At 39.1% G+C, this 10,875-nt stretch overlaps 2 protein-coding genes and 1 long non-coding RNA gene across 3 annotated transcripts; 2 read left to right on the forward strand and 1 right to left on the reverse strand.

Moving 5' to 3' along the window:
- Positions 1-395: 395 nt before the first annotated feature.
- On the reverse strand, positions 396-1,350 carry LOC117278906 (uncharacterized). The gene is made up of 2 exons (XR_004509260.2): positions 641-1,350; positions 396-543 (listed from the first exon to the last, which is right to left on the reverse strand). It is a non-coding gene; the product is annotated as an uncharacterized lncRNA (long non-coding RNA).
- Positions 1,351-3,140: 1,790 nt separating this feature from the next.
- LOC138894255 (uncharacterized) lies at positions 3,141-7,107 on the forward strand. The gene is made up of 7 exons (XM_070178938.1): positions 3,141-3,406; positions 3,479-3,902; positions 4,011-4,877; positions 5,585-5,696; positions 5,801-6,375; positions 6,469-6,538; positions 6,707-7,107. Exons 1-7 carry the CDS (start codon positions 3,141-3,143, stop codon positions 7,105-7,107), a joined length of 2,715 nt encoding a protein of 904 aa, XP_070035039.1.
- A 2,419-nt stretch (positions 7,108-9,526) lies between these two features.
- Positions 9,527-10,333, forward strand: LOC138894256 (uncharacterized). The gene has a single exon (XM_070178939.1). It carries the CDS (start codon positions 9,527-9,529, stop codon positions 10,331-10,333), a length of 807 nt encoding a protein of 268 aa, XP_070035040.1.
- Positions 10,334-10,875: the final 542 nt, after the last annotated feature.

The following is a 10,875-nucleotide window of genomic DNA, read 5'->3' on the forward strand; positions in this document are numbered from 1 at the left end:
ACTTTTCAAAAATAAATATAAAGGCTCCCGCGGTGATATAACGAAAGTTGTGATTCATTTTTACGATTTGAGACTACGAGGTGGTACCCGTACCTCGCGAGGGCTCTTGAATTCTTCTATATATTTAATAAGTGTTAGGCTTACCTAATTTTAGGGATTAGGTACCGTCACGACATTCTACGGAGGAAAATTGGGGTAGTGACAAGATGGACGGCTGACGAATCTCTAAAGACAATAAGATGCTAGAGAAGATGTACTATATATTACAAGGCTGAAAGCAGTTAACATAGTGAAAGGGAATCTCAAAATAGACAAAGATAAATTTAGCAATTGATAACAGAACCTACAAACAAAAGGAAGCCACTAAAAGGCCAACTATAAACTGAAACATCCAATTTTATTATGTGTTGTAGCTCATTCTCTGCTTCACACAGCTCTTCTCCGCTTTACACGGCTCATGGAAGCACTTGTGGGAACTGTGCTCATGGAAGCACTTGTGAGAACTGTTTTCTACTGGAAAGATGCCTTCAGCAACTTCAGCGCCTGCAAAATGATAGGAGTTTACTAAGTACAAAGAAAATTTCACCAAACAGAAGAGGACACAGGAAAAGAAGAAGAGATATTTAACTTAATTGATTACCTCTTCCATTCCTAAATTTACTACTTTCTTCTCTAGTACTCCAACATCCTTAACATTAAACTTGTTGAGAAGGGCAATGCTAGAAATGGCGGATATAGGCTTAACCACTAAGTCGTCCATAACCATGTATGTCACCATCTCCTTCACAAACCCCCGTGTAGCTGCGACAGCTTCCTTCACTCCCCATGGAACGTCATTAAGCAATAGAAAAGGAAAGAGATATTCCCAACTGAAGACTTGGGTTTTAAAAGGATATCCTTGCATTGGTTCGATTGGACATAGGTATCCTTCAGATTTTCTACGCTTTCGTAGAGGTTAGTCAAGGATCCACGCATTACTTTCTCCTTAAGAAGCTTAGTTACAGCGCCCACAGGCAATGTAAGAATGTGAAAGAGGAAATGGACACAGTCCTTTTCAGCATCAGCAAATAGAACTTTGCGGGCCTTGGTGTCAATCAACAGCTTCAAGCTTAGTTTGGAATCTGAATTCGTCATTTTGGTTGGCTGATTACTGCTGCAAGTTTTGTTCTTGAGAGGTAGATTTACACTAACACCCCCCCCCCCCCCCCCCAGCAAATCTCATGTGCTCTGGATGTTGAGGACCTACACTTTGTCAAAACACAAACACAGTGAAGAAAGAGAGCTAAAACAGAAGGAACAAGTTAAGCTCTGTAATGAGATTTCCATTACTTTCGTTGAGTCCCTTTTCAATCCTTTTAAATGGGAAAAATTATAGCTAGTGGGTAATTACAAATGCAGCAACTATATGATATATAATTGGAATCCAAATTGTGGTTACAAGAGGCAAGAGCGAGGATAGTTCCTAAAAAAATAGAAAAATCAAGGAGTTTGCTATGAAATGCACAACATATCTGAAAATAATAATATTTTAAAACGTGAAGAACTTGAGAGAGTACTACAATAAAGTTCTCATTGCTCACACACACCAAAGAGAAAGAAAATCGTTTTCTTTGAGTCATTTGGTTGCAGTATGGAACCAAAATAACATTCTGAACTCTTATTACTATACAGATATACTCTGTCAAAACTACATTCTACATCCTTAACCCTTATAGGAGTAAAATACCTTCAAAGTTACATTTTATCACAGGTGACCACTCAACTTTTATTTTAATCAAGCAAAGTCCCGAAACTATTTTTTGTAACCAAAAAAAAAAAAAAATCACTCAATATTGCCTAATGCCTAAGTATCATAGAAAGTCGCTAAAGTATTTTTCTTAACAAAAAAATCATCAAACTTTGCCCAAGTATCACAGAAAGTTAAGAAATAATTTTGTAACAAAAAAGTCATTCAACTATGCCTAAGTATCATATAAAATGTTTCTTTTGCTTCCTCCCAATGACTTTTGGTGATACTTAGGCAAAGTTGGGTGACTTTTGACTGCATTTGCATCAATTAGTTAAGTGAATTTTGTGATACTTCTGCAAAGCGGAGTGATTTTTTCGTTAAAAAAAATAAATTGTGACTAATGCAAAATTGAGTGATAATGGAGTATTAAATTAACCCTCTGCTTCTTCAGTGCTCGTGAGATATGGAGCTTAGAATTGCTAGGATATATAGAACTACAGTATGCAATGCGATGATTACCCTATATACACAAAATGTTATAGATTACACAAGCATCACGAGTCTAATTCAGGGCTACCGATCACATGAATGGCCAATTTTTAATTCTACTGAGCCAACTAACTTGTATTTTATAATATCCAGAGAAGCTAGAATAAGGGTACTTTGTAGATGTTGGGATTCATAGCTTAGAAGATAGCTTAGGAACTCATATTAGTTAGTATGTGTGACGGTCCAACTGTATTTAGTATTTGAGCCTCCAGTTCAAATCTTGTATTTATTGTATTTGGGCTTCCAGGTCCTACATATATAGAGGCCCAACTTCCGAGAACAATACATAGAAAAATAGAATCATTTTGTATAGCTTTTGGAAAATATAGAAAAAGTCAGATATTTCTTTTTCTCTCTTCTCTTAGAACCCTAATTGGGTGTTTCTCATTTTTCTTCGATCTCTGAATATAACATGGTATCAGAGCTATGGCATTTAAGATCTGTTCCTCCGTCGATGTGCGGTGATATTAGTGAAGTTCTTTTTGCCGAATTTCATTCAGATTCTGGTATTCGTCGGAGATCGAAATCTAGGTTTTGCAAGGTAGAAATCGTTGATGAAAAAGGAGTTCTTTTCTTTCAAATTGCCGCTGTGATTTTTGGATTTGGACTGCGTCAATCCTATTTCAACTCATCTTCTCAACAATCTCCGTCTGTCTCTTCATTTTTGTCAAGGCCGTCCCTTTCCGGTAGCGAACAGTGCTTTTGGTAACATCGTCTCTTCTCACTAGCTACTTGTTAGCTTGTTAATGTTGTTCTCTGTTATGCATGTACAATTTTTTGTTTTAGAAACTTCAATTTCTGAACCCACTATTGTTAGTAGTCTTGTCCAGTTTTCTTTTTGTTGCTTTGGTTGATTGTCAATATGACAAATAATTCTGAGACTCCAGTCGAGAGTGTAGGAACTTCATCTCGTACTGTTTTTCATCCGGATGATTACACTCATCCATGTCACCCACTTTATGTTCATCCCTCAGATGTTTTGGGTGCTTCTCTAGCTTCTGTTCCTTTTGATGGTTCTGGTTATTCTAGCTGGCGTAGGACTATCTTAGTAGCTTTGTCCGTTCGTAATAAATTTGATTTCATCAATAGTTCATCTGTCAAGCCACCTGCTGAGTCCCCTTTGGCAAGGTAATGGCAGAGATGCAATGATTTAGTCATCTCATGGTTGGCAAACTCCCTTACTAAAGAAATATCTCGTAGTGTTGAGTATTCTGAGTTAGCCAAGGACATTTGGAGTGAACTTGAGGAGAGATATGGAAAGGCTGATGGAGCTAGGTTATTTGAACTTAAGAAGGAGCTGGCACACATATCTCAAGGTTCACTAGACATAGCATCTTACTTCAATACCATAAAACAACTTTGGGATGATATATCTTCCATTTCTGTCAACCATTTGTCTGTTTGTACATGTGGGGGTAACAATAAAGTTGAGGAAGAACAAAGAGTTTATCAGTTCTTGATAGGTCTTAATGATACTTATCTTCAAGTAAGGAGCAATATAATCATGATGAAGCCCTTGCCCTCAATGAACACTGTGTACAACATTCTTTTGGCTGATGAGAAACAGAGACAAGTTTCCTCTGCATCTCATTTCAGCAACAATTCTGCCTCCTTTAATGCTGGGGTTTTCAAATAGAGTTTCCCATCCAAGGTAAATTTTCACTCTCCCAGACCACAAAATCCTCATTCAAGGTTTAATTCAGAGTCTCAAAAGTCCTCCTTAATATGCAAGTATTGCAAGAAACAAGGGCATGCTATTGACAAGTGCTACAAATTGCATGGCTTCCCTCCCAATTTCAAGTTCACTAAAGGGCCTGGTCCTAGAAAAGCAGCTGCACATGTTGTGGTTGATCACTCTGGTGATGTTGGGATTCATAGTAGCACTGTTGGACAGAATGTTGGACAACCTGATTCTTCCCAAGCCTCTGCAATCCCTGGTTTAACTAAAGATCAGTACTCTCAACTCATGATGTTTCTGCAACAGTCTCATATTTCCACTACATCTTCTCCTCCTACACTCATGGCATCTGCTAATTTTGCTGGTATACTTCTGCCTAAGAATAGTTCAGTTAGAACTTGCCTGCTTACTAAAATAGACAATGTTATTTGGATTATAGATTCTGGAGCCTCGGATCACATGACATCTGATAAATCTCTTCTTTTCTACATAGAAACACTATATGTTCCTTACCTAGTGTCTCTTCCAAATGGTTACAAAGTTAAAGTTCATAATGTAGGTTCTTTGGCTTTATTTCCTGATCTCATTCTTCATAATGTGCTTTACATTCCTAGTTTTAAATTCAATCTCATTTCTGTGTACAAACTTGTTGCTAAACCTGGTCACATGATTCAGTTTATCAACACTGGCTGTACTTTTCAGGGCCCTTCTCTGAATAAGCCAGTGGTACTTGGTAGACCTGACAGTGGATTGTACAAGCTGTTTCAACTCCCAATGGTTTCAAATTCTTTATTTTCTAATTCATCTTTACCTTCTGTTTCTCCTAGTAATGATCCAACTGTTGTTCTTTCTAATAACTGTTCTGGTGTTCCTGGTAGTAGTACAAGTTTATCTCTTAGTTCTGCTGAGGTGTCTGATGATGTACATATGAATAAAGTGAATAAAGATGATGTTATTTGGCACTAGAGACTAGGGCATCTATCTTTTTCTAAAATGAAGCATGTATTTGATCTTGGAACCAAATTGCCATCTAAACAGTCTTTCATTTGTCCCATTTGTCCCTTGGCTAAACAAACCAGGTTACCTTTCCCTGATAGTTCTATATAGTCAACCAAACCTTTCTAATTACTTCATATTGATACCTGGGGACCTTATCATACCACTACATATTCTGGTTCCAAATATGTTTTAACCATTGTTGATGATCATACTAGAGCTACTTGGACTCATCTTTTAGGAGCAAAGAGCAATGCTTTTGACATTCTAAAGGCTTTTATTGCCATGGTAGAAACTCAATTCCAAACTAAAGTCCAAACTGTTAGGAGTGATAATGCTCTAGAGTTAGGGTCCAGCTTGTGTGGATGTCAATTATTTTCTAAAAAAGGTATTGTACATCAGACTTCTTGCCCTCATACCCTTCAGCAGAATGGGGTGGTGGAAAAAAAACACAGACATCTACTTGAGACTACCAGGTCACTACTATTTCAGTCTCACCTTCCCCTTAAATTCTGGGGAGACTGTATTCTCACTGCCACTTATTTGCTAAACAGATTTCCATCCCCTTTACTAAATCACAAAAGCCCTTATAAGTTATTCTATGAAAAATTGCCTGTTTATACTCATCTTAGAGCTTTTGGTGGGATATAGTTGATTGCCTTGTGGCAAGAAACCAATTGGATGCAAATGGGTTTATAAGGTTAAATACAAAGTTGATGGTTCAATCGAAAGATATAAAGCAAGGTTAGTGGTTAGGGGTGATACCCAAGTTGAAGGAATTGATTTTCATGAGACCTTTTCCCCTGTTGTAAATATGTCCACTATTAAAACTCTTATTACTGTTGCAGTTAAAACAAATTGGCCCCTCTTTCAACTTGATATTAATAATGCTTTCTTACATAGTAATTTGGATGAGGAAGTTTACATGAGACTATCCCCTGGATTGTCTGTTCCTTCTACATCCTCCTCTGCCACACTTCTTTACATGCTGAAAAAATCTCTATATGGGCTGAGACAGGCCTCTAGGCAGTGGTACGCTAAGTTGTCACAAGCTTTACAATCCAGAGGGTATACTCATACTCTCAATGATTATTCTTTGTTTACCAAAGGTTATGGGGACTCTCTTGTTATATTGGCTGTGTATGTAGATGATATTGTACTTACCGGGACTGATTTTGGGAAAGTTTCTCCTTTAAAAGCTTTTCTTCATGATCAATTTAAAATCAAAGATTTGGGTCTTCTTAATTACTTTCTTGGTATTGAGGTGCTATATTCTTCTTCTGGGGTTCTATTGCATCAAAGAAAGTTTATTCATGATCTTTTAAAGGAGTTTCATTGTGATGTCTGCTCTCCTGTTGTTTCTCCTCTTGAGTTGCATGAGAAACTTAAAGCTAAAGTAGGGGATCCTTTGCCTAATCCTGAGGTTTATAGAAGCCTTGTTGGGAAGCTGTATTTTTTAACTCATACTAGGCCTGATTTGTCTTTTGCTATACAATATTTAAGCTAGTTTATGCAGCATCCCTGTGCTCCTCATATGAACGCTGCCCTTCATCTATTGAGATATATTAATGGTACTTCACATTATGGTATCTTCTTTAACAATTCCTCAGACATTTCTCTTTAGGTGTTTTATGACAGTGATTAGGGCTCTTGCCCTGATAGTAGAAGATCAGTTATAGGTTTTTGCATTTTGTTGGGTGGTAGTTTGGTGTGCTGAAAATCTAAGAAACAACCTGTGGTATCTCTTTCTTCAGCTGAGGCTGAATATCGTTCATTGAGCAAAGCTGTTGCTGAAGTTACATGGCTGTCCAGACTGTTGGTTGATTTTTGTCTTCCTATTTATTCTTCCATTCTTGTTTTCTGTGATAACCAGATTGCGTTGGACATAGCAAAAAATCTAGTATTCTATGAACAGACCAAGCATATTGAGTTCGACTGTCACTTTGTCCGGAGCAAGCTCGCAGATGGGCTGATCAGCTTACTTCATACCTCAAGTGCTTCTCAAGTGGCTGGCATCTTCACCAAATCCCTTCCTGGCAATGTTCACCACCTTCATCTTGGCAAGTTGGGTGTTGTCCCACCCTCCAACTTGAGGGGGGGGAGGGGTGTTGGGATTCATAGCTTAGAAGATAGCTTAGGAACTGATATTAGTTAGTATGTGTGGCAGTCCAACTGTATTTAGTATTTGGACCTACAATCAAATCTTGTATTTATTGTATTTGGGCTTCCGAATCCTATATATATAGAGGCCCAACTTCTGAGAACAATACATAGAAAAATAGAATCATTTTGTACAGCTTTTGGAAAATATAGAAAAAGTCAGATATTTCTTTTTCTCTCTTCTCTTAGAACCCTAATTGGATGTTTCTCATTTTCCTTCGATCTCTGAATCTAATAGTAGAAAACTTTAAAAATCAGTTTATGCCAATTCTACATCTGAAAAAACTTACCTGAAGATATAAGATAAAATATTGGAGAGGGATGAACAGGAAACCTACGTTCCGATGAAAATGAAAGAGAGAGAGAAGAGTCTACTCCAAAAGTGAAAAGAAGTTCTAGAACTATACGAAGGATTATATACATTTTATGCAATAAGAAACTGAATATACAGAAAAAATAAAATAATGAGTGGGCCTATGGGCCATCCCACTAAGGTGGATCACCAACATTTGAAGAAGCATATGACTTGGGCAGGTCAGATTGAGAATCATGACCGCTAAGTGTAATACATCCCTTGTTCAATCGCTCTAGCTTCTCAGATATTCAGTGGCATCTTAATCCATAATTCTACAGTTAACATGATAAAAAGTTTAACCAGTTGGCTCAGCAGAATTAGATATTAACCTCCATTACGCGAATGCGATAACTGGACCCGGATACCTTCTTATGGTCTGGCTTAGACTTCTGGCGATCTAAGTCCTGTGTATTTACAGTTACTGGGTGAAAATTTTCGCTTTAAGTATTTTCCATTATATTTTGCCTTAGGCAACGAGAGAATAATCTTATTTGTGCTATATCTCTTGCGGCTTGGCAATTAAAAAGAGTATATAACATTGTGTCACGTGGTGCCGGTTTCGCCGTCCTCATAATGCTCCAAGCAAGTGCAAAATTGCTATTGGTCAGGGAATAGGTCAAAATCCGCCCTAAAATATTTTGGGACGATATAGCATTAAGGAAAAGGGTTAGTCGAGGTCGACCAGAAAGCAACGAGGTTCGTGATCGAGATATCAATAATGGTCGAGATCGAGCACCATTAGCAAAGATGTAACGGTTAATTTTCAAAATGGGATATTAAAGAGAATATTCTAGTGAATGTTCTCTGCACTTGTACTATTACGGTATGTTAAGAGTATGTCTCATATATATAGGAAAAGAGATACTGATGTAGGGCATGTAATATTCAATTGGAAGAACACACTTTGATAAAAAGATTCTTTATCTCTTACCAAGAGACAAACAATACCTTTTTATCAAGATTTTTGTCCACATTATTTCATACTTCTCACCAGATCCGAGAATAATTTGAAAATTCAAGGATTGGTCTGTCATTCATCATTGTCAGAAGGAATAATATCCATCTTCTCCTTTATTGGGTGAATCTTTTCTTTATTTACCCAAATCCCATTTGTTATTGTTCATAGTTATTTATTGTTCATTTATTATTCACGCTATTTGAGATGATTGTCACACACTATTATTCTTCTTCTACCATATCTGTTCAACATTAATCACGCTTTTATAACTCGCATCTAGAAATATTATTGTTAATTAGGTTTAACCCTTTAATACATAGATTTAATTATTTGAACCAATGATCACTCTTCTCGATCAAACAATTTGGCGCCTTTTGTGGGGATTTCCTAGTTAAATTTTTAGTTTCTTCTAGATCTATCACTGACGCGAATCCCGAACGCAAAAAAAATACAAAAAACAAGACAAGATCTCTTTTCCTTGTGTGCACAAATCCCAACATGGCAGGTAACATGGAAGAAAGGGTGAGGATAATCAACGACCTCCCAACTAACCTCATGAACATCATCAACGAAAGTTGTGAAACAACAGACGAAGGCGTAACGCCCAATGCCTCCCCTAGGCGAGATGGTTCACTGCCCCCTCATAGCAGCATCACAAAATTCCTCGGTAAGGGAGCCTTCACATCTGTGGGGGAAGAGATGCCCTCGGTTGTAAAAAAGCTCCTCGAAACATGGCTAACCGATGCGCTAACTGGCGTCCTCAACAAGTCCGCCCGAGATGCAGCTGTAGAAAATGCAAGGATTCGCACTGTACAACAGGCGGACGAACAGTGTAACCAACTCCCTCCACCTCCAACGATAGGAATTACTCAAAACGTCAATGATAATGCAGGTGATAACGCTCTTGCAACCATCTTGAAAAGAATAGAGGAAATGGAGAACGAGAACAAGGTACTCCGAGAACAAATGAAAGAACACCAGGAAAGGGTCGATAAAATACCGGGCCCCCCCTAACTATTGCCGAAGAGAGACGCCGGCTGATTCGTCGAGTAGCCATACCGTGATGATGCAGCCCCGCATGCCATACCAAAAACCTTCAAAATGCCGCCCTACCTAAAAGTATATGATGGCATGACTGACCCTGAAGATCATGTGACTCACTACGTCTCTGCCGTAAAGGGCAATGATCTCGCCAAAGAACAAGTATCCTCCATTTTGTTGAAGAAATTTGGTGAAACTCTAATAGGAGGAGCATTGACATGGTATTCACTACTACCTACGCGCTCCATTGAAACTTTCGAAGAGATGGCCGACAAGTTTGTAACGGCCCATGATGGGGCCAAGAAAGTCGAGGCAAGAGTGAATGACATATTTGCTATTAAGCAGTCTCCGGGAGAGGGACTGAGGGACTTCCTCGCCCATTTCAACCGAGTAAGGATTACCCTGCTGAATGTGTTAGAAGGGATGACAGTCGTAACCTTCCAGAACGAGCTGAGCAGGGACGGTTCGAGGGAGACTAGAAAGCTATTGAGTCGACTGATGAAGTATCCCCCAACCACTTGGGATGAAACACACAACGCGTATTGTGCCGAGGTCCGAGCATATGAGGACGACCTCAATGGACCAACTCATCGACTGACCTCAGTACAGGACGAATCCAGAAAAGATCCAAGAAATGATACCAGAAGGGACCTCACAGCTCCATGGCCCAATAGGGAACTACATCAACCATACGTCACAGCGGTCATTGCGTTCTCCTCCCGCCACGAAGAAGGCCCACGCAGATCAAGGACTCACCGGAATAAAAGAGGTATGCCTCCTTTATTATCAGCTCACAACTTTTGTGTGTCACCTACAGAAATAGTCTATGCCTTGGAGAAGCTCGGACCAAAGGTGAAGTGGTCATAAAAGATGAGGTCAGACCCGAGTACCAGAAAATCGGACGCCCTTTGCGAGTTCCATCAAGAACGAGGGCACAAAATCAAAGATTGCATCGCCCTAAGGCAGGAGGTCGTAAACATGTTACAACAGGGGCACCTCAAAGAGTTGCTGAGCGACCGGGGAAGGACCAACTTTGCCGGAGGACGCGAACAACATCAAGGACTGCCGAAAATGCCCTCACCAACCCGCACCGTCCTCAAGATCATCGGTGGTGGTGAAGATACTTCCATCAACAATGTAAAGTTCACCACTACCTACAAGTTCAAATGGTCTACCACCCACAAACGGTACGACGAACTCGAAGAAAGTGTCATCTTCGATAAGTCAGATACCAACTATTTGGTTTTCCCTCACTATAACGCCTTTGTTATTACTTTACGAATTTTAGATACCGATGTGAGACGCATTATGGTAGAGACGGGAGTGGCGCGTGCATTATCCATCATCGAGTACTTGCACAAATGAAACTCAAAGATAAAATAGTGCCGCGTTGCATCACGCTAACTGGT

This window comes from Nicotiana tomentosiformis, chromosome 6, assembly GCF_000390325.3.
Source record: "Nicotiana tomentosiformis chromosome 6, ASM39032v3, whole genome shotgun sequence".
Lineage (NCBI taxonomy): Eukaryota > Viridiplantae > Streptophyta > Magnoliopsida > Solanales > Solanaceae > Nicotiana > Nicotiana tomentosiformis.